The sequence below is a fragment of the Nerophis ophidion genome, linkage group LG12, assembly GCF_033978795.1.
Source record: "Nerophis ophidion isolate RoL-2023_Sa linkage group LG12, RoL_Noph_v1.0, whole genome shotgun sequence".
Taxonomy (NCBI): Eukaryota; Metazoa; Chordata; class Actinopteri; order Syngnathiformes; family Syngnathidae; genus Nerophis; species Nerophis ophidion.
In genome coordinates, this window is record NC_084622.1 from 34441868 (window position 1) to 34466020 (window position 24153).

General features: G+C 39.4%; 1 protein-coding gene across 1 annotated transcript in view; it reads right to left on the reverse strand.

Moving 5' to 3' along the window:
- si:dkey-12e7.4 (uncharacterized protein LOC558132 homolog) overlaps nt 1-18512 on the reverse strand; it is a 30304-nt gene extending 11792 nt beyond the window's left edge. The window contains exons 1-2 of the mRNA XM_061917438.1: nt 18291-18512; nt 5132-5183 (exon numbers count right to left, since the gene is read on the reverse strand). Of these exons, the coding sequence (XP_061773422.1) occupies nt 5132-5183; nt 18291-18443 (205 nt within the window). The 5' untranslated portion in view covers nt 18444-18512. The remainder of the gene's footprint in view (nt 1-5131; nt 5184-18290) is intronic.
- Nucleotides 18513-24153: the final 5641 nt, after the last annotated feature.

Below are 24153 nucleotides of genomic sequence, written 5' to 3' on the forward strand. Positions count from 1 at the left end.
CTGGACAAAATTATGCAACTATGGAAAGGGAAATCCTTAACCTTATATGGTAAAATATCTATTGTCAACTCGTTAATTATTCCTCAGTTTATTTTTTTGTTTTTGTCATTACCAGCTCTATCACAAAACTTCTTTAAGGTTTATGAACGGAGGGTCTTTGATTTTGTCTGGGACGGCAAACCAGAAAAGATTAAAAGAAAGGTTTTGTACAATGAGTATGAATATGGGGGCCTAAAACTTCTCAACCTCGAAGCTATGTGTCTCTCTTTAAAAGCATCAATTGTTCCAAAGATGTACTTAAATACTGAGTGGTACACAAGTGTCCTGTTGGACAGAAAACATGTAATGTATCAAAGAAAATTGTATCCTTTTTTACAAGTGATCCCCTCCCATTATTCTTATGTAGAGAATCTGCTGGGAAACATGGAGGGGTTCATAAAGGAAACAATCCACTCATGGTGGTGTTTTCAATTTCATGTGCCAAAAAAAAGAGATGATATTTTGCAGCAGATAATATGGATGAACTCTAATATTTTAATAGATGGAAAGCCTTTCTTTTGGAAAAATATGTTTGAAAGAGGAATAATTTTTGTCAATGATATGATCAATGAGAATGGTAAAATTATGAAGTATGATGAATTTAGAACTATGTATGGTGATGCTTGTTCAAGCTTTTCTTTTAATCAACTAACTGGAGTAATTAGGAAAAGATGGAAACAAATAATTAATTATGGAACTACTAAATTACTAGTTTGTAAACCTCTAATAAGAAATTCTAGTTGGCAAAAAGGAACTAAAATTAATAAAAAAATATATAATTTTTATTTAATAAAGAAATCTTTGAAGGCTGTCCCATATAACACATATGGAAAATGGGAAGACTTTTTTGACTGCCCGTTGCCGTGGGATGCCATATTCAAACTAATCTACAAAACTACTATCGATGTGCAAAACCGTTATTTTCAAATTAAAATTATTTATAACTTCTTACCAACGGGGAAAATGTTAAAACTATGGAATATGACTGAGTCAGATGATTGCCGCTTTTGCTGTCAGGAATCTGAATCCACCCTGCATTTGTTTTGGTATTGTCATATTGTGTCTTCCTTTTGGGTGGAAGTTGAAAAAACGTGTTCAAGGATTGGTTTGTTTATGAAGCTTGATATAGTTTCTGTTATTTTAGGAGAGTTTATTGACAAGCATGACTTAGTTAATTTAATTATAGTACTTGGTAAAAGGTTTATTTTTAAGGCCAAAAATAGATATTCACTTAGTATTACTTTCTTTAAAACATTTATTCAGTATTTTTTAACTTTAGAAAGATACATGATTGACAACGATAATGATGCCAAAAAACATGAAAAAAGATGGGAAATCCTTAAAGGCTTATTATGAAAATGTAATAATGTTTATAGATATGCAACAACAGCAACATATATGCTATCTGTTGTGTTCCCTTTTTTTGAGTGTACAAAATGAAGGTGTGTGTTGAATCTGACTTGGACATAATATGGACTATACACAAATGCTTTTTATGAAAATGTAATTTTGTTTATAACTTATATGCAATCTGTTGTTTCCCTAATTTTTGTTGTTGCACATGGATGAGGGTGTGTGTTGCTGAGGCCCACTTTGACATTGTCTGGACTGGACCTGGTTTTAAAAACCTTTTAGACAAGTCTAATTCCATTAACAACCTGGTCTGATGAAGATAAGGTTATTTTATTTTTTTTTTTTTTTAATAAAATAAAATGAGATTAAAAAAAAGGAAAACAATGACATTTTTTTTGGATAAAAAAGACAGTAAAATCATATAAAACAATTACATAAAAAATAGTAATTAATGATAGTGTTAGTGGACCGGCGACACACACAATCATGTGTGTTTCAGGGACTATGTCCCTTGCAGACTGTGTTATATATGTTGTGGGAACCAGCATTTTGGTAGCAGAAAGAAACAACCCTTTTTTTGTGTGAGTGGGTGTGGCTTGGTGTGAATGGGGGAGGGAGGGGTTTGCTTTGGGGGGTTGATGCACTGATGGAAAGTGTATTTTGTGTGTTTTTGTGTTGATTTAATAAAAATAAAAAAAAAATTAAAAAAAAAGAAGTTGGGAAAGGTGGCAATAAATACTGATTAAGTTAAAGAATGCTCATCAAACACTTATTTGGACCATCCCACAGGTGTGTAGGCTAATTGGGAACAGGCCTTTGGCATGATTGGGTATAAAAACAGGTTCCATGAAATGCTAAGTAATTCACAAACAAGGATGGGGCGAGAGTCAGCAATTTGTAAGCAAATTGTCGAACAGTTTTAGAACAACATTTCTCAACGAGCTATTGCAAGGAATTTAGGGATTTTACCATCTACGGTCCGTAAAATCATCAAAAGGTTCAGAGAATCTGGAGAAATCACTGCACGTAAGCGATGATGTAACAGACCTTTGACCCCTCAGGCGGTACTGCATCAAAAACCAACATCAGTTTTTAAAGGATATCACATTAGGGCTCAGAAACACTTCATAAAACCACTGTCAGTAACTACAGTTGGTTGCTACATATGTAAGTGCAAGTTAAAACTGTACCATGAAAAATGAAAGCCATTTATCAACAACACCCAGGAACGGCGCCGGCTTCGCTGGGCCCGAGCTCATCTAAGATGGACTGATGCAAAGTGGAAAAGTGTCCACATTTCAAATTATATTTGGAAACTGTGGACGTGGTGTCCTCCGGAACAAAGAGTAAAATAACCATCCGGATTTTTATAGGCGCAAACTTCAAAAGCCAGCATCTGTGATGGTATGGGGGTATATTAGTGCCCAAGGCATGGGTAACTTACACATCTGTGAAGGCACCATTAATGCTGAATGGTCCATACAGGTTTTGGAGCAACATATGTTGTCATCCAAGCAATGTTATCATGGACGCCCCTGCTTTTTTTTAGCAAAACAATGCCAAGCCACGTGTTACAACAGCGTGGCTTCGTAGTAAAACAGTGCGGGTACTTTCCTGGCCCACCTGCAGTCAAGACATGTCTCTCATCGAAAATGTGTGGCGCATTATGAAGCGTAAAATACGACAACAAGACCCCAGACTGCTGAACAACTTTAGCTGTACATCAAGCAAGAATGGTAAATAATTCCACTTTCAAAGCTTCAACAATTAGTTTCCTCAGTTCCCAAACGTTTATTGAGTGTTGTTAAAAGAAAATGTGATGTAACAACATGCCCTTTCCCAACTACTTGGGCACGTGTTGCAGCCATGAAATTCTAAGTTAATTATTTTTTTCCAAAATAAAAAAAAGTTTATGAGTTTGAGATAGGCACCAGCGACCCCAAAGGGAATAAGCGGTAAAAAATGGATGGATGGATGGAGTTTGAACATCAAATATCTTGTCTTAGTAGTGCATTCAACTGAATATGGGTTAAAAAGGATTTCCAAATCATTGTATTCCGTTTATATTTACATCTAACACAATTTCCCAACTCATATGGAAACGGGGTTATTTATACATACATACATACATATAGGGCTGGGCGATATATCGATATGCGCGATATAGAAAATGACTATATCGTGATATTCGAGTATACGTTCTCATGCAGTTATTTTTAGCTGAGGGTATTACACTACAGGTTCTTCCCACTCCTTCATGTGTCTGCTTCTCACAGAGTTTAAGCGCAGGTTCTTACATACGTCACATACTGTTTTGTCATACGTCACATACGTATACGCCCTCGCCCAGCAGAGAGGTAGCAGCAAGGCTAACGTTAGCCGTGATGCTAGTGGAGTGTTGCGAAGGTGCGAAAGAAGGTGCGAATCTGGTAACAAATGAAGGAAGAATTAATTCTCAAGAACAACAGCACGGGGTCCATCGTCTGGCGGTGGTTGGGCTTCAAGTGGGAATTTGTCGACTAGACAACTTTAATTTGTCAAGTGTGGGGCACAAGCGTTGCTACCAAACATAGCATTACTGCTAACATGTAGCATCATTTGAAAAGTCACCTGCTAATAACTTTAATAAATACAGTTTGGGTTAATTGACTTAGTTGTGATTTCCTTCTCTGCATAAAAGTTTCAAAAGATCATATATTAATGCAGTATGAACAAAAATGTTTTAATGTAGACACATAGAATCATCATCCTGCTGTGATTATATGTATCAAGTGTTCATTCAAGGCTAAGGCAAAATACCGAGATATATATCGTATATCGCGATATTAAAAAAGGCCATATCGCCCAGCCCTACATACATACAGTACACATATATATATATATATATATATAAAACATATATATATATATATATATATATATATATATATATATATATATATATATATATATATATATATATATATATATATATATATATATATATATATATATATATACCTGTATATATATATATATATATATATATATATATATATATACATATATATACATATATATATATCTTTCGAGGTTCCTGCTCCTCTCTAAATCTAATTCCACAGCGATTCCCTCCTTTTCAGGCTGGTGCGTTGGATTTTTAGACCTAAATAGAGTAAGTAAAATATAGTAGACAAAGCTTGGTGAATGACGATAAAAGAAACACACGCTGAAGCACTGAGCAGTTGTGACAGAATAGTAGACTGCTTAAACAGGATGTAAAGTTGGGGCTTCACATCTCCTAAATGGCCGCACTCTGTATGTACTCTACTGCACAGGAGGTGACGTCCACAAAATAGCGGCACCATTGATTGCAGCAGCACACAAAATTAATCAATGAAGCGTTTGTACATGGTACACATTGTACACAGAGGCATATTTAGCGTGATTTAAAAGTTTGTAAACCGAAAAGTTCGCAAATTGAGGGGTGCGTAAATCCAGGTTCCAGTGTACCAGATTTATGTTCCGAATTAATTGAGTCTATTAGATTGCCAAAAATACCAGGAGTTAATCAATAATATACCTGTGTGCAGCTTTTTAAACAAATCAACACAACATGCTTGTTTTTTTGAGGAAGTAAGACATTTTTGGTGTTTGTTGTTTTTGCTTTTAAATGGACAAAAGTTTAATAGTTATTTTGTTTTTGCAACAGACTAATGAGCGGCACAAATACAACACAAAACATTCTTAATGCGCTTACCAAGAGCGATTATGTGGATGTTGGGATGATTCTTCGCCAATTCATGAAGTTTCTGGTAAAAAGAAACAAAAAATACAACCAGATTATTAAATGATTTCAATTCACATGGTGTTAAAAAAAAAAAGAAAAAAGTTTAGAGTCCCAACAACAGTCACACACACACACTAGGCGTGATGAAAATCATGAAATTATCCTCTGCATTTGACTTATTCCCATGTTCACTCCCTGGGAGGTGAGGGGAGTAGTGAGCAGGAGCGGTGACAGCGCTCGGGAATCATTTGGTGAATAAACCCCCAATTGTCATGATCTGTGGTCTGGATTATGTTTTTTATTTTTAATCTAAGACTCCTTCAGTTCTTGTTTTGTGTCCACTCTTGTTTGTTTTGGTTACCATGGTTACTTATTATTTCCACCTACTTCTGTGAGTGTTCACCCGCTCACCTGCTGCCTGAGCACTAATCAGGGACATTATTTAAACCTGTCTTGCCCTCCAGTGAGGGTTGGAGTATTGTTTGCTGTTTGTTGTGGACTGCCTTTTTTTTTAGGAAGCTGAGAGCTATTCCCTGGATCCCGACTCCTGTCCTTGTTTGCTGTTTCCTGGTTTGTGTTTTGCTTGCCTTTTTTTTAACATTAAAACCATGTTTTCATTTTCCAATCCTGTCATCTCTGTATCTTGGGGTTCGTCACCACCACTTTGTGACAGAATACTCCAGCCCTCACTGGAGGGCAAGGCAGGTTTAAATAATGCCTCTGATTAGTGCTCAGGCAGCATTTGCGGTTGAACACTAACCAGAAGCAGGTGGACCTAATAAGTAATCATGGTAACCAAAACAAACAAGGGTGCACAAAAAACAGGAACTGAAGGAGTCTTAGATTGCAAATAAAAACATAATCCAGACCACAGATCATGACATAGTCTATCTCTCAGAACAACTTGGCTCTTCTCGTTGTCGGTTAACCTTCGACACACGTTTCCAAAATGGCTGCGCCCATGTTGTTTATACCGATTAACGTTAATTATACGATGTCTTAAACAGTTGAAAATGTAAGAAAAAAAGTCATGTCGGGTGTTTTGATAAATGTATTCGACGAAACAATAACATTACAATTGTCCATGACAGAAATGTCAAGGTATGAACATTTTTTATCACGGTTATTGTGACCAAAATTGTCACGGTTATCATTATTATCGCAATATTTTTAAATCTGTTCAAAAAGTACTTACACTAAAATTAAACAAAGTTTTATTCAAAAAACAAATAGAACATTCAAAATGATATACTTTTTAGAAGAAACATCATTGTAGAAAATTGTTTTATGTACCTCAAATAGAAAATAAATGTGCATATGAAAGCAACATAAGCATTATTATAAGAGAACTATGGCAGAAACTAAATAACAAATAAATAAAAAATAAATTTAAAATGTGTAAGATGGCCATAAGATGTAACTGCACTTTTTGTCCAAGTATACAACAAGAGTGTTTAGATTAGATAGTACTTTATTTATTCCGTCAGGAGAGTTCCTTCAGGAAAATTACAATCCCATTCAAGATCAGACAAACATTAAAGGGAGACAGAACAGGATCGCTGACGGGTCTGCCGGCTTCCAGCGCCCCTTACAAAAAAAGATGAGATACAGGTAAACAAGGGGGGGAGAAAAAAATAGAAGATTAAAATAAAATAAAAAAAATGTTTATATATGAGAGATCTAGTCTTACACATATCAGAGAACACCTCAACTATTTGAAAGTTTGCCAATGAAATGTGACAGCGCTGCAGTAAGGTCTTTTCCCATTTGTGTCGAGGGAGCATGAACAGCTGCTTCTAGAAAGCATCAGGGATTGTACGTGTGATGTTGGTAGAGTAACTGTGACTAAGGGGAGATGACGACACAGACACCAGGGTGCGGTATAGCTCTAAGATTATATATATATATATATATATATATATATATATATATATATATATCCATCCATTTTTTACCGCTTATTCCCTTTAGGGGTTGCGGGGGGCGCTGGCGCCTATCTCAGCTACAATCGGGCGGAAGGCGGGGTACACCCTGGACAAGTCGCCACCTCATCGCAGAGCCAACACAGATAGACAGACAACATTCACACTCACATTCAAACACTAGGGCCAATTTAGTGTTGCCAATCAACCTATCCCCAGGTGCATGTTTTTGGAAGTGGGAGGAAGCCGGAGTACCCGGAGGGAACCCACGCATTCACGGGGAGAACATGCAAACTCCACACAGAAAGATCCCAAGCCTGGATTTGAACCCAGGACTGCAGGAACTTCGTATTGTGAGGCAGACGCACTAACCCCTCTGCCACCGTGAAGCCATATATATATATATATATATATATATATATATATAGCTCAAATATATAACAATAATAATACAAAACAATACAAACTAAAATAAGAAAGTGGAGTGTGTGACAAAACCCAAGAGTGAGTGGTGTTGGACTATGTGTGTAGTTAGCTTTTGTGTATTACCGTGATGTTGGATGAGGAAGTTAAGTTAAAGTTTAAGTACCAATGATTGTCACACACACACTAGGTGTGGCGAAATTATTCTCTGCATTTGACCCATCACCCTTGATCACCCCCTGGGAGGAAGCAGACAAATCCAAAGAGGGCGAGGCAAAAGGGGTCCGAGATCCGCGAGAGGTCTGTGGGGCAGACAGAGGCTTCAAAGTCCTGGGCGAGCGAGGAGTCGAGGAATAAGGAAGGCAGTGGAGATCCAGGGCAACGGAAGGAAAACAGGTTCACCATTGAGAAACTATATTCCTGCGAGGGATGGCAGATTATGCAGGCTTAAGAAGACCAGGAAGATCATCACCGACAGGTGGGCTGATTTCAGATTGATTGCAGTCGGTGGAGTGACGTGTGCAGGAGAGGAGCGGCCGTGGGCGTGTCCTGAGGTGCACTCTGCTGCGCTCATTGAGGAATGCGCATTGGAATGTGCCCGAGCCGTGACAGTAACTATGGCATCTAACTTGCCCGCTGCACGCCCATTCTTCAAATAAGGGAAAAGCAAATGTATGAATGTTTTATTAGATGCAAATTTTTATTATAATCATCTGACAGGCACACAAACAGTGACACACAAACCATCATGTTAAACTTCTAAAAACAAAACACGTTGCAGTGTTTCTGCTAGAATTGGTTTTAAAAGTAACGTAAAGTAGCAGCAATCATTGACAGCACAAAACACATCAACAGAAGTACATTTAAGTTGTGCTACAGTATACATGGTGTGCACACACTACGCACTCTCACCGACTGCGCCCAATACCAAGTAGCTTTATGTAACAATTAGGTGTACCTATAAGAATGTTTGACGGACATGTTCATTTTAAAACACATTCCATCATGCATTCAGTGACAAGTTGACGTATGGTTGTGACAGCTGGTTCCGGAGTTGGCTCCACATGTTTGAAGTGTTGCCTCCTTTCACTTTTTTCCTGCATTTTCTGGTGTTGGACTGACTGTCCTCAATTATTTTTACCTCCAGCATACTTTACCAATCCAAAATATGTCCAGACTTCAGATTGTGTCCGTTTAATACAAGGGCAAAATCTCAAGAGCAAGGTCTGAGTGTTGTTTTCGGACATTGCAAACAGCGCCAGTGTGCATGCACCATCTTCTGAGGGGCGGCTGATGGTGTGCTAGCAGGAAGTGAGCAGTGCCGCCTAGAATGCATTAATAAATGACGGTTTTTGAATCATTTAAAAATTAAACGGTGTTACTAACCGTCCGGAATTTTACCGCGGTGTATCATTATATCTTTAACCGTTAACCGTTAGTCCATAAACAAGTTAAAAGTCAAGGGCGGTCACGGCATGTTTTTTGCCGTAGATGCTGGTCAATTTTTTAGGGCATTACGGCAAGTGACAAGCACTTCCCACAGTTGCCGTGGTTAAATTTGAGCCCTGACTACGGAGCAGCAGGACAAGTTACACCTGTCCTGATTTACTCGTCCACTCACTGACTTCACTCAGCCAACACATTGCCTTTCTCACAGACACACACACGCTACTCTCATAAGTCAACCAGCTCCCCTGTTGTGCACATTTTAGATACGTAGACGCGCGCACAGCTGCTTGGCTTGATGCCAAATACTAGCGCAGTTAAGACTGAAAAATTAGCAGTCAACTAATGCAAGTGAAATGAAAAAAAATTTGCAAACAAATTCCTACCATTTGTGTTTTGTCTTTAACAAATGTGTTTTACCTGCTACATGGTGTATCTGTGTACATTTATCCATAGTTTTGTTTTTAGTACTTAATAATTGTATTTTTCTTAAAGCACAGATCAGGAATGGCAACCATAAATCATGAATAATTTACTATAAGGTCAGTAAAAGCCCAGAGCGTGGGGGTCTTCAAAACCCTTCTCAAGTCCTACCTCTTCTCGCTTGCCTTAGACCTGAGCTAAGTCCACCCACTGGGACACCACTTTAGTCCTCACCACCCCGCTTCGCTTAATTTTTTTTTCAATTTGTGGCACTTTTATTATTATTATTTTGCAATTTATTTATTTTTTTAAAACTTTTTATTCGACCCTTTTTACCATATTGCTTTTGCACTATCTTGTTTAGCTCATTCATTGTTTATGTTCTTTGTTTGGTTTTTTTGTTTTGTTTTTTGCTCTATGCTTTTTAACCTGTAAAGCACTTTGGTTCAATTAAAAAATTGCACGTAATCACGTTTCATCAAACATATATCAACGCTGTTGCCATAGGGTAAACTGGGTAAACTGGGTAACACATGGCATACTTACTTACATGCCCTCCCGGTAAAAGTTCGAGATGCCACCTCAGTAGAAGCATTTAAGTCTCACCTTAAAATTCATTTGTATACTGTAGCCCTTAAATAGACTCCCTTTTTAGACCAGTTGATCTGCCGTTTCTTTTCTTTTTCTCCTATGTTCCACTCTCCCTTGTGGAGGGAGTACGGTCCGACCCGGTGGCCATGTACTGCTCGCCTGTGTATCGGCTGGGGACATCTCTGCGCTGCTGATCCGCCTCCGCTTGGGATGTTTTCCTGCTGGCTCCGCTGTGAACGGGACTCTCGCTGCTGTGTTGGATCCGCTTTGGACTGGACTCTTGCGACTATGTTGGATCCATTATGGATTGAACTTTCACAGTATCATGTTAGACCCGCTCGACATCCATTGCTTTCCTTCTCTCCAAGGTTCTCATAGTCATCATTGTCACCGACGTCCCACTGGGTGTGAGTTTTCCTTGCCCTTATGTGGGCCTACCGAGGATGTCGTAGTGGTTTATGCAGCCCTTTGAGACACTAGTGATTTAGGGCTATATAAGTAAACATTGATTGATTGATACAAAGTTTAATCCATTGTTACTATAACAATCTACAAGATTAATATAGGTTGCCTCTCTCTCTTCCCATCCATTTTCCGGTATTCCTTTATTTTCTTTTTTTTTAATCTTTCTAGTTATCATTATGTATACATATTGTTGCATTTGAACAACTGTATTGTTGATAATAGAGGTAAACTATTGGTATTGTTCATGATCAATAGCGCTTTTTCTATTGGTATTTGTATTGCTCCATTTGTAGTGTAAAAATGCTCATTGTCATTTCTGTCTTATTATTTATTTCACTAACTGCTTCTTTGCTATAATTTTTACAATCATATTTGTACATATCGTATGTGCTGGTGTTGTTCTATTGCTGTTGTTGTTATTGTTGTTTTTGTCTCTCTGTCTAATCCCCCTCTTATCCCCAGCACCTCCAAAACCCTCAAATCTAGACTCCAAACATCCCAGAATAAACTAATCCGGTTACTTTTAGACCTCCACCCCAGATCACACCTCAATCCAACCCACTTCTCCAAAGTGGGCTGGCTCAGGGTGGAGGACAGAGTAAAACAACTTGCACTGAGCCTAGTCTATAAAATCCGCTACACCTCCCTGATACCGAAGTACATGTCAAACTACTTCCTTAACGTAAATGACCGCCATAACCACAACACCAGGGGGAGCTCCACAAACCACGTTAAACCCAGATTTCGATCTAACAAAGGTCTTAACTCATTCTCTTTCTATGCCACACCAATGTGGAATGCACTCCCAACAGGTATAAAAGTAAGTGCATCTCTATATTCCTTCAAAACCGCTCTAAAACAACACCTCCAGGCAACTTCAACACTTTACTAATACCCTCCTCCATTCACATCCCATCTCCCCGGATTATAAACAACTCAAATGTACTTCTAATGTATATATTTGTTCTTATGCTATCTGAACTCACTATGTTCTCTGCTGGCTGTACATATCCTACTAAATAAGACCTACACTGTTTCAATGTCCACATTTCTCTGTTGATGCAATTGTTGATGACTGAAGTTCTGATATCAACCAAAGCTCCTTATCCCACCCCCCGGATTGTAAATAATGTAAATAATTCAATATGATGATTAACTTGTGTGATGACTGTATTATGTTGATAGTATATATTTGTACCATGAATCGATTAACGTGGACCCCGACTTAAACAAGTTGAAAAACTTATTCGGGTGTTACCATTTAGTGGTCAATTGTACGGAATATGTACTGTACTGTGCAAACTACTAATAAAAGTATCAATCAATCAATCAATCCCCACAATTTCCTCCTCTGTCTTCCTTTTTTTCGCTTTCTATCCCCTCCTGCTCTGGCACCAAATGATAATATAAATACATTTAATAAATTCAAATTCAAATAAGGCAACAAGAGAAGTATCCTACACTTCTCTTTTGTAACGTATGGGCATCTACATCAACTATATGATTTGTCTGAGAAGCTGGACAGGACATAAATAAATAAATTAATTTAAAAAAAAAAAGGATGTAAATGTGCTATATAAATAAAGTTGCCTTGCCTTGCCTCAAACTTTCTGTTCTATTCTAACCTAATCCTTGATTATAGGAGACTATATGTAATGTGAAAAATCGTAAATTGTTGTGTTAACGTAGTGTAATTAGGGCTGGGCGATATATCGATATAAACGATAAATGACAGGATTGTCTCTGTGCGATATAGAAAATGACTATATCGTAATATTCGATCATAGGTTCTCACACAGCTGCTTTTAGCTGTGTGCATTACATTACTGCTGTTTCTCACTCCTTCTCATCTCGTTCTCACAGAGACATAAAACAAGCCCGCCTTCTTACATACGTCGCATAATGTCGCGCGTCTAGCGTCATACGCTCTCGGCGAGAGCTATCGTTAGCATACGTTACCTGAGGCAGGTCGAGTTGCTTTTAGCTGCGTGCATTACATTACTGGCATTTCTCACTCCTTCTCTTCTCTCATTCTCACAGAGACGGAAAACAAGCCCGCCTTCTTACATACGTCACATACTCTCGCGCGTCATGGGGCGGTATAGCTCGGTTGGTAGAGTGGCCGTGCCAGCAACTTGAGGGTTGCCGGTTCGATTCCCGCTTCCGCCATCCTAGTCACTGCCGTTGTGTCCTTGGGCAAGACACTTTACCCACCTGCTCCCAGTGCCACCCACACTGGTTTAAATGTAACTAAGATATTGGGTTTCACTATGTAAAGCGCTTTGAGTCACTAGAGAAAAGCGCTATATAAATATAATTCACTAATTCACTAATACGCTCTTGCCGACCACAGAGGTAGCAGCATGGCTAATGTTAGCTGAGGCAGGTCGAGCGGAGCGGAGCTTGTGACAATACAAGAGAGAGATGGTGCGAAACTGGTCACAAATGGAGGAAGATCAATAATTGCCCAAAATAAAGAGCAGGGGGTCCATCATCTGGCGGTGGTTTGGCTTCAAGTGGGAAGATACTCAGCAGACAACATAAATATGCAATCTATGCAGCAGAAGTGTTACTACAAAAAGGTAGCAAGTCAATTAATTTGTTCTTTCATTTAAAAAGTCACCCATGAGAGAATGAAGAGTATTTAATGAATACAGTTTTGGTCAATTGACTTAGTTGTGGTTTCCCTCTCTGCATGAAAGTTTAAAATGAGCATATATTAATGCAGTATGAAGAATAATGTTTTAATGTAGACACATATAATCATCATACTGCAGTGATTATATGCATCAAGTGTTCATTCAAGGCCAAGGCAAAATATCGTAATATATATTGTATATCGCAATATGGCATAAAAATATCGCGATATTAATAAAAGCCAATATCGCCCAGCACTAAGTGTAATTGTAACAGCCTGTAATTGTTTGTTTTCTTTTATTGATTTGTTCCTTCCTCTGCATTTTGAGAGCTGTCTGACCTAAGTTCACCGAACACCTGAGGTCCTTCCAGACCCTGATGCAAAGAGTGCATCTCTCGGAAAATCTCGGCTGTTCTCGTTGTCGGTTAACCTTTGACACACGCTTCCAATTAATGTTAAATATGCAATGTCTTCATCTGCTGGCTGCCCATTGTTGCATTCGGGCAGGGTTGGCACCTTTACCGTACCTGTTTACGTATAAAGTAAATTGTTTCCTTTTTGTATTATTTATTTCATTTTCTTTTCTTGTATTTTAGTTATCTGCGGACAGGCAGTGGTGGTGTCCTGGGTAGTGGTTCCCCCCCTTTCGGTGTGCTGAGTGGTTGTCATGTGTGATAGGAGTGTCCTTATTTGGCCTTATTTTTACATTAACCCAGCTGATTACGTCTTTTTTCGTCAATTTTAACACTCCTGCCTCATTAGTATCGGACCAGTGTGTCTTGTTGGTATTATCGTATCATCGGGCGAACTTCCCAAGATGGCCTTATCAGTTTTTAATGTTATCTATGTTATCTACATGTTAAGTGGCAATTTGGCTTAACAGAGTCCACTTTGCCGCAATTGCTTATATATTTGCCTCTAAACATTTCAAAATACGCCCAAATTTGCACCGATTCGGGTAAACAAACAGTAGCCTAAAGGGGGTCACGACCATCGCCTGGATTCTGGAAGTGGTTGTGCGAAATTCTGTATCACTGAAATATTTTGTATCCCCTGCCACGGAAGCGCACATGGGGGCAGAGCTCTGTTCCTTGTTTAGACAGCGGCAACACTTCCGTGTTATTAGTGATGTCAATGATACAAAATGTGGATTATTGTGATTGTCCAAAAAATGTTGTTGGTGTAACATGTGACATTCCTACCCGAATAAATTGTTTTGATCATCTGTAAATTACATGTTGTATTCACATCGCTGCACAAACTTCTCTATTGTGTCCTTTGTAATGCTGCAAAGCGGTTGGTCAGCCTACCTATCTTCTGCAAATTACATTATTAACATTCGATAATTTGGTTTTCCTATTTATTTCACCATATGATAGATGAAGAAAATAACACCCATATAATAGGAACAAACACTACAGGGTAGACTCCATCCCTCCATTTTCTAGCGCTTATTCCCTTTTGGGGTCGCGGGGGCACTGGTGCCTATCTCAGCTACAATCGGGCGGAAGGTGGGGTACACCCTAGACAAGTCACCCCATCGCAAGGCCAACACAGATAGCCAGTTCCATGTAAAAAAAAAAAAACACAACAAAAAAAACAAGTATTTTATGCCAGAAAATGTGTCCTGCATACGTCTGTTTTCCTCAAGCTGCAGTGGGGCAAATAAAGTATTTAGTCAGCCACCGATTGTGCAAGTTCTCCCACTTAAAATGATGACAGAGGTCTGTAATTTTCATCATAGGTACACGTCAACTGTGAGAGACAGAATGTGGAAAAAAAATCCAGGAATTCACATTGTAGGAATTTTAAAGAATTTATTTGTGAATTATGGTGGAAAATAAGTATTTGGTCAACCATTCAAACCTCTCACTGATGGAAGGAGGTTTTGGCTCAAAATCTCACGATACATGGCCCCATTCATTCTTTCCTTAACACGGATCAATCGTCCTGTCCCCTTAACAGAAAAACAGCCCCAAAGCATGATGTTTCCACCCCCATGTTTCACAGTAGGTATGGTGTTCTTGGGATGCTACTCAGTATTATTCTTCCTCCAAACAAGACGAGTTGAGTTTATACCAAAAAGTTCTATTTTGGTTTCATCTGACCAAACCTGTCTCCCATCGAAAATGTGTGGCGTATTAGGAATGGTAAAATACGACAGCGGAGACCTCAGACTTTTGAACGACTGGAGCTCTACATAAAACAAGAATGGGAAAGAATTCCACTTTCAAAGCTTCAACAATTAGTTTCCTCAGTTCCCAAATGTTTATTGAGTGTTGTTAAAAGAAAAGGTGATGTAACACAGTGGTGAACATGCCCTTTCCCAACTACTTTGGCACGTGTTACAGCCATGAAATTCTAAGTTAATTATTATTTGCAAAAAAAAAAAAAGTTTATAAGTTTGAACATCAAATATATCTTGTCTTTGTAGTGAATTCAATTGAATATGGGTTGAAAAGGATTTGCAAATCATTGTATTGTTTTATATTTACATCTAACACAATTTCCCAACTCATATGGAAACGGAGTTTTATTATGTATCCCCTACTAACTTTTTTGTGATTAATAACATGAGTCCAAATTCACAAGTTTTGTTGTTGATGATACCAAGTATGTACAGAATATACCACATGAAGTTAGTACATCAATTGAGGAAAACAGAAGGGGGACACATTTTATGGCAGCACAAAAATATGCTGAAATATTATGTGTCCTCCAACTAACTTTTTTGCAATTAATAAAATGAGACCAAATGTACAAATTTAGCTGTAAATGCTACTATAAGTGTACATAATTATCAACATGAAGTTAGTACATCATTTGAGGGAAATAGAAGGGGGACACATTTTATGGCAGCACAAAAATATGATAAAACATGTATCCCCTACTAACATTTTTGTCATTAATAACATGAGTCCAAATTCACCAGTTTTGTACAATGCCAAATCTTTACATATAATCCACATGATGTTAGTACATAGCTTGAGGAAAATAGACGTACGCGGGAAACATTTTCTGGCTTAAAAGTCTTGTTTTTTTTGGTTGTGTTTTTTTAACATGGAATTGAGTCTACCCTGTAGTGTTTGTTCCCATTTTATTGGTGTTATTTTTTTAATCTATCAGAAGATTAAATAAATAATAAACCAAATTACAGAATGTTATTAATGTAATTTGCAGAAAATAGGTAGGCTGACCCCCGGGAAGAGCTAGACCAGTGGTTATTAACTTTGTTGGAGGCACCGAACCCCACTAGTTTCATATTCACCGAACCCTTCTTTAGTGAAAAAAAAATTGTTTTTTTTTCAAATTCAAGACAAAGTTGTATGTTTTCGGTGACACTTTAGTATAGGGGAACATATTGTAAGTAACAAAGACTTAATTTAGAGTTATTTGGACACTAGGGAAACATGTTCTAAGTCATGGGTGTCAAACTGTCAAATCTGGCCCGTCATGTAATTTAATTTGGCCCTTGAGGCAATAATAAATTAACATTAAAGCTGGCCCGCCGGTATTATACAGTGGTAGTGCCGCTGTATCACCGCATTCAACGCTAATTGTCATACTTGCCAACCCTCCCGATTTTTACAGGAGAATCCTGAATTTCAGTGCCCCCCCCCAAAAAATCTCCCGGGGCAACCATTCTCAAGAATTTCCACCCGGACAATAATATTGAGGGCGTGCCTAAAAGGTACTGCTTTTAGCATCCTCTACAACCTGTCGTCACGTCCGCTTTTCCTCCATACTAACAGCGTGCCGGCCCAGTCACGTAATATATGCGGCTTCTACACACACACAAGTGAATGCAACGCATACTTGGTCAACAGCCATACAGGTCACACTGAGGGTGGCCGTATAAACAACTTTAACACTGTTACGCCACACTGTGAACCCACACCAAACAAGAATGACAAACACATTTCGGGGGAACATCCGCACCGTAACACAACATAAACACAACAGAACAAATACCCAGAACCCTTTGCAGCATTAACTCTTCCGGGACGCTACAATATACATCCCTGCTACCAACAAAACTCGATTTTGCATGTCACTATAAAGTTATATAAGGCTTGCTTGTTCAATATTCAATGCAAAACGTGTTTGGGTCCCTATTAAAAGGTTAAGTTGTTCAACTTTGGCCCTCGGCTTTGTTCAGTTTAGAATTCTGGCCCACTCTGTATTTGAGTTTGACACCCCTGTTCTAAGTAATAGAATATGTTAGTTATTTGGTTAGGTTTAGGGTTGGGGTTATAATAAGGCATTAATAAGTACTTAATGACTAGTTAAGAACCAATATATTACTAATTTGATTGTTAATAAGCAACTAATTAATGGTGAATATGTTCCCCCATACTAAAGTGTTACCATATTTTTTTTACTGGTGCACAAAATCAACCGTGCATGAACATCACCTTGTTCAAACAACAAAACTAAGACAGTGAATAGACTCACAACAAATTACACAACTGCAAATCAGTCAGATGTTGCCGTATCTGTAATATGCCAACAGGGAGAAGTTTGTCTTTACACGAAGAGTCGGGTGTGTTTTGATCTCCGCCGGACCCCTGAGGTCGACTCACCGAACCCCTAGGGTTCGATCGAACCTTGGTTAAGAACCACTGAGCTAGACGAAGTGGCTGGGGAGAGGGAAGTCTGGGTTTCCCTGCTTAGGCTGCTGCCCCCGCGACCCGACCCCGGATAAGAGGAAAAAGATGGATAGATGGCTGAAAGGTAGGCTGACCAACCGTATACAATAGAGCAGCTTGTGCAATGATGAGAATACAAAGACAGCTGATCAAAAGCATTTATTTGGGTACGAATGTCACATGTTACTCCAGCAACATTTTTGACCATCAAAGCATGATCGTAATAATCCACATGTTGTATCATTGACATTGCTAATAACACGAGGGTGTTGCCGCAGTCTGAACAAGGAACAGAGCTCTGCCCCAATGCGCGCTCCCGAGGAAGGGGTACAGAGTTTCGCACGACCCCTGAGCTGCCTCTCGGTCACGTGATTGCAACCCAGCTATACTGGCATCGAAAACAAGCCACGGCACAAAAAAATAACCACTAAAAATATTGTATTTTTTTTTATGTTTGAATTGTTTCGGCGCGGGTATAACTTTTTCTACAATGTATTTTTTTGTTTTTTTGTATCGAATCTTACTGGCAGTGTTTTGGCTAGAACGAGTAAAACATGAGTTGTGATGTTTACCAGTGCGGCGGAGGGGTCACGGGTGGTGGCGATAATCTTCCCCGGCGAAAATCCTCCGTTGACCAGACTATCCACCAGCTGTAAACCCAGTCCTCGGTTCGCTCCCGTTATCAGCACGGAACCACACTTTTTGAAACAAGCAAAGCTACTCATGTTCTCGGCTTTTCCCAAAACTGTCCTGTTGCTTCGCCGTCAAACCAGATTAGTGGGCGGGGCTACGGTATGGCCAGTTGCAGGCATGACCACGCCCCTAGCTCCCAGAGCTCATTTGATTGGCCGCTACAAAGTCTTTCGCTTGTGCCTCGAGTACGCCACCTTCGGTGGTGGAAGGAAACACATGTAATCCTGCAAGTAATCCCATCCATCCATTTTTTTTTACCGTTTATTCCCTTTTGGGTTCGCGGGAGGCGCTGGCGCCTATCTCAGTTACAATCAGGCGGAAGGCGGAGTACACCCTGGACAAGTCGCAACCTCATCGCAGGGCCAACACAGATAGACAAACAACATTCACACTCACATTCACACACTAGGGCCAATTTTAATGTTGCCAATCAACCTATCCCCAGGTGCATGTCTTTGGAAGTGGGAGGAAGCCGGAGTACCCGGAGGGAACCCACGCAGTCACGGGGAGAACATGCAAACTCCACACAGAAAGATCCCTAGCCTGGGATTAAACCCAGGACTGCAGGACCTTCGTATTGTGAGGCAGACGCACTAACCCCTCTGCCACCGTGAAGCCCCGCAAGTAATCCCAATTGTGGCATTTATATAACACAGTGGTTCTCAAATGGGGTACTTGAAGGTATGCCAAGGGAGATTTTTTTTTTAATATTCTAAAAATAGCAACGATTCAAAAATCCTTTATAAATATATTCATTGAATAATACTTCAACAAAATATAAATGTAAGTTAATAAACTGTGAAAACATTCAGTGTTGACAGCTAGATTTTTTTGTGGACGTATTCCATAAATATTGATGTTAAAGACTTCTTTTTTTAAGTAAATTAAAGTTAAAGTACCAATGATTGTCACACACACACTAGGTGTGGTGAAATTTGTCCTCTGCATTTGACCCATCCCCTTGATCACCCCCTGGGAAGTGAGGGGAGCAGTGGGCAGCAGCGGGGCCACGCCCGGGAATCATTTATGGTGATTTAACCACCAATTCCCAATCCTTGGGTCCCATTTTTTTTACAGTCTTTGGAATGACTCGGCCGGGGTTTGAACTCACAACCTACCGATCTTAGGGCGGACACTCTAACCCGGTGGTTCTTAACCTTGTTGGAGGTACCGAACCCCATCAATGTTATATGCACATTCACCGAACCCTTCTTTAGTGAAAAATAAAAATACACATTTTTTCAAATTCAAGGCAAAGTTAAATGTTGATTTTTACTGGTGCACAGAATGAACCGTGCATGAACATCACCTTGTTCAAAGAACAAAACCAACACAGTGTATGAACTTACAACAAATTACAAACCTGCAAATCAGTGGGACTTCTGCTTTTGCCTTTGAGAGACCAGTTCAGGTATGCGTGGCGTCACCTCGGCAAGTGCCACTCTCATGTCATTTTAAATGATAAATGATCAAATAAAATTATTTATTTATTTTCACAGCAAAGTCTGTTCCTTTTCTTTGTTTTCCACCCAGACATACAATACTAGTACACAGCTCATGGAAAACAATATTTTTTGTTATTGTCATTGTAAGTGGGCCAAAACACTTATATTAGAAAATAATCTCATGGAAATGACAGCTGTATTTGATTATAATAATAAAACATTTAATTTGTTATTTAGTCAGGTTTGTGACAGGTGTGCTCACATGTGCTCCACTGAATGCTCAAGGAGTTTTTGTGTTTGCTCACGCATATGGAAAATTAGAGGGAACATTGTTTGAGGGTATCCATAATACGTTGATAGGGAGAAGTTTTTATTTACACAATGAGTCGGGTGTGTCTTGACATCCGCGGAGGAGGCTCCGCCGAACCCCTGAGGCCGACTCGCCGAACCCCTAGGGTTCGATCGAACCTTGGTTAAGAACCACTGCTCTAACCACTAGGTCACTGAGTAGGCTTTTTGTGAAGAAACGTTTAGAATTAAGTTCATGAATCCAGATGGATCTCTATTACAATCCCCAAAGAGGGCACTTTAAGTTGATGATTCCTTCTATGTGTAGAAATGTTTATTTATAATTGATTCACTTGTTTATTTTTCAACAAGTTTTTAATTATTTTTATATCTTTTTTTCTAAATAGTTCAAGAAAGACCATTACAAATGAACAATATTTTGCACTGTTATACAATTTAATAAATTAGAAACTGATGATATAGTGCTGTATTTTACTTCTTTATCTCTTTTTTTTCCAACCAAAAATGCTTTGCTCTGATTAGGGGGTACTTGAATAAAAAAAAATGTTCACAGGGTGTACATCACCGAAAAAAGGTTGACAACCACTGATATAACATATTTTTCTGTAACTTTATAGGATTAGTTTTCTTTTTGGATCCTGATTACAGAAATGTGATAGAATTTTAATAGCCAATTCATGTACATATTGGGTGTTATTGTAGCCTATATAAACCAAATCAGTGGTTTCCAAGGAGTCTTTAACTAAGAGTGGCCCTAAATTATAAACATACACCAGAAAAAAACATGCAGGTTTGGTCATATAGCTTTGATCAAACTCACCCTGAAGGCGTTCTGACATGAAAAAAGTCTGCGGGCTATAGAGCGTTTTCCGTTCGGGCTCCAGTACTCTGGAATGCCCTCCCGGTAACAGTTCGAGATGCTACCTCAGTAGAAGCATTTAAGTCTCACCTTAAAACTCATCTGTATACTCTAGCCTTTAAATAGACCTCCTTTTTAGACCAGTTGATTTGCCGCTTCTTTTCTTTCTCCTATGTCCCCCCCTCCCTTGTGGAGGGGGTCCGGTCCGATGACCATGGATGAAGTACTGGCTGTCCAGAGTCGAGACCCAGGATGGACCGCTCGTCGGGACCCAGGATGGACCGCTCGCCTGTATCGGTTGGGGACGTCTCTACGCTGCTGATCCGCTTGAGATGGTTTCCTGTGGACGGGACTCTCGCTGCTGTCTTGGATCCGCTTGAACTGAACTCTCGCGGCTGTGTTGGAGCCACTATGGATTGAACTTTCACAGTATCATGTTAGACCCGCTCGACATCCATTGCTTTCGGTCCCCTAGAGGGGGGGGGTTGCCCACATCTGAGGTCCTCTCCAAGGTTTCTCATAGTCAGCATTGTCACTGGCGTCCCACTGGATGTGAATTCTCTCCGCCCACTGGGTGTGAGTTTTCCTTGCCCTTTTGTGGGTTCTTCCGAGGATGTTGTAGTCGTAATGATTTGTGCAGTCCTTTGAGACATTTGTGATTTGGGGCTATATAAATAAACATTGATTGATTGATTGATCCATTGTTTGGATAAATTCTAAGCTTCCTCCGAGTTAGCTGGGAGGATGTTTCAAAGTCTTTCTTTGGTGTAGAACACATTAAAGCCTTCTACAGAAAGATAGGAGTATCCAACAACAATTTCAAATTCAAAATGGTCACAGCTGACGAGGTGCTTAATAAATTGAGCGCCCTCCACCTAAACAAGGCCACCGGCCTTGACAATATTTCCTCCAGATTCCTCAGGGACTCTGCCACCACTATTGCTCCTATCATAACCTACATAATTAACCTCTCAATTGAACAAGGCCAAGTACCCAAGGATTTCAAGATAGAAAGAGTAACCCCCCTTTATAAAAAAGGAAGCAAATTATAACCTGGTAAGTACCGACCTGTTTTTATTCTCAGTTCCATTTCAAAAGTAATGGAAAAAATAGTTTAGGAACAGGTCAATAGATACCTTGCTACTAAAAAACTCATGTACAAATTCCAATCCGGCTTCAGAACTAACCACTCCACTGACACATGCCTTCTCTGCCTGACCGACCACATCAAACATGAGGTGGACGCGGGCAAATACTGCGGCATGGTCATGCTGGACATTCAGAAGGCCTTTGACACCGTTAATCACGCTACTGTTGGATAAGCTTCAGAGCAATCGTATTCCATAAAACCTCATCAAGCTGGATGCAATCTTACTTGGAGAGGAAGAATCAGGTGGTAGAGGTGAACGGCACCGTCCCCCCCCCTCAGTAAGCTGCGGGGTCCCCCAAGGCAGTATACTAGGGCCTTTACTGTTCCTAATATAAGTAAATGACATGCCATCAGCATGCAAATGTGAATTGTTCCTGTTTGCGGATGACTCGGCCCTGCTGGTATCCGGCAAGGACAAGTCACAGGTGGAAAAAATCCTCAGTGCTGAACTCCTTAGTATTTGCACCTGGCTTGCTGACAACAAGCTAATCCATACACTTAGGTAAAACGGAATTCATCCTTTTTGGGTCCCACATTAACCTTGAGAATGTCAGTGACTTCACTATAAAAGTGGGTGACATTGTTATCACCAGGAAAGATGAGGTTACCTACCTAGGTTCCATTTTAGAGGCAAATCTTTCCTGTGATAAAATGGCAACCAAGGTAATCAAAAAGGTCAACTAAAGAACAAAATTTCTCTACAGAATCTCCTTTGTGGTCAACAAAAGCACCTTGAAGACTCTAGCAGGAACTCTCGTTCAACTCTTTTTCGATTACGCTTGCACATCCTGGTACCCCAGCACCTCCAAAACCCTCATATCTAGACTCCAAACATCCCAGAACAAGCTAGTCAGGTTACTTTTAGACCTCCACCCCGGATCACACCTGACGCCCAAAGTGGGCTCGCTCAGGGTGGAGGACAGAGTAAAACAATTTGCACTGAACCCAGTCTATAAAATCCGCTACACGTTCCCTGATTCCGAAGTACATGTCAAACTACTTCCTTAACGAAAAATGACCGCTATAACCACAACACAATTGGGAGTTCCACAAACGACATTAAACCCAGTTTCCGATCTAACAAAGGTCTCAACTCATTCTCTTTCTATGCCACATCTATGTGGAATGCACTCCCAACAGGTGTAAAAGTGAGTGCATCTCTACCCTCCTTCAAAATCGCTCTAAAAAACACATCCAGGCAACTTCAACCCTTTACTAACACCCTTTCCCCTTCACATCCCATCTCCCTGGATTGTAAATAACCAAATGTAAATAATCAGATGTATTTCTAATGTATATACTTGTTCTCATGCTATGTGAACTCACTATGTTCTCTGCTGGCTGTACATATCCTACTAAGTCAGACCTACACTGTTTCAATGTCCATTTCTCTGATGATGCAATTGTTGATGACTGAAGTACTGATATCAACCAAACCCTCCTCATCCCACCCCCCAGATTGTAAATATGGTAAATAATTCAATGTACATACTATGATGATTAACTTGTGTGATGACTGTATTATGATGATAGTATATATTTGTATCATGAATTAATTAACGTGGACCCCGACTTAAACAAGTTGAAAATGTATTCGGGTGTTACCATTTAGTGGTCAATTTTACGAAATATTTACTGAACTGTGCAATCTGCTAATAAAAGTCTCAATCAATCAATCAATCAATCAATCAATCAATCAATCAATCAATCAATCAATCAATCAATCAATCAATCAATCAACCATTCGTGTACCTCATCTTCGGAGGTAATTCTTAATTTAATTTGGGCCCTAAATTTACCCTCTCCACTTTCCTAATAGGTGCATACCAAGTGGTCATAGCCCTCAGGTAGCAGTTTCTTAAAGAAAGAAAGATCAAAGATCAATAATAAAATAAAACGTTTTATTAACATAATAATCTTACACACATGTAAGAGGGATGTGTGCTATGACTTATGAGTTGTTTTTTTTCCTTGGCCTC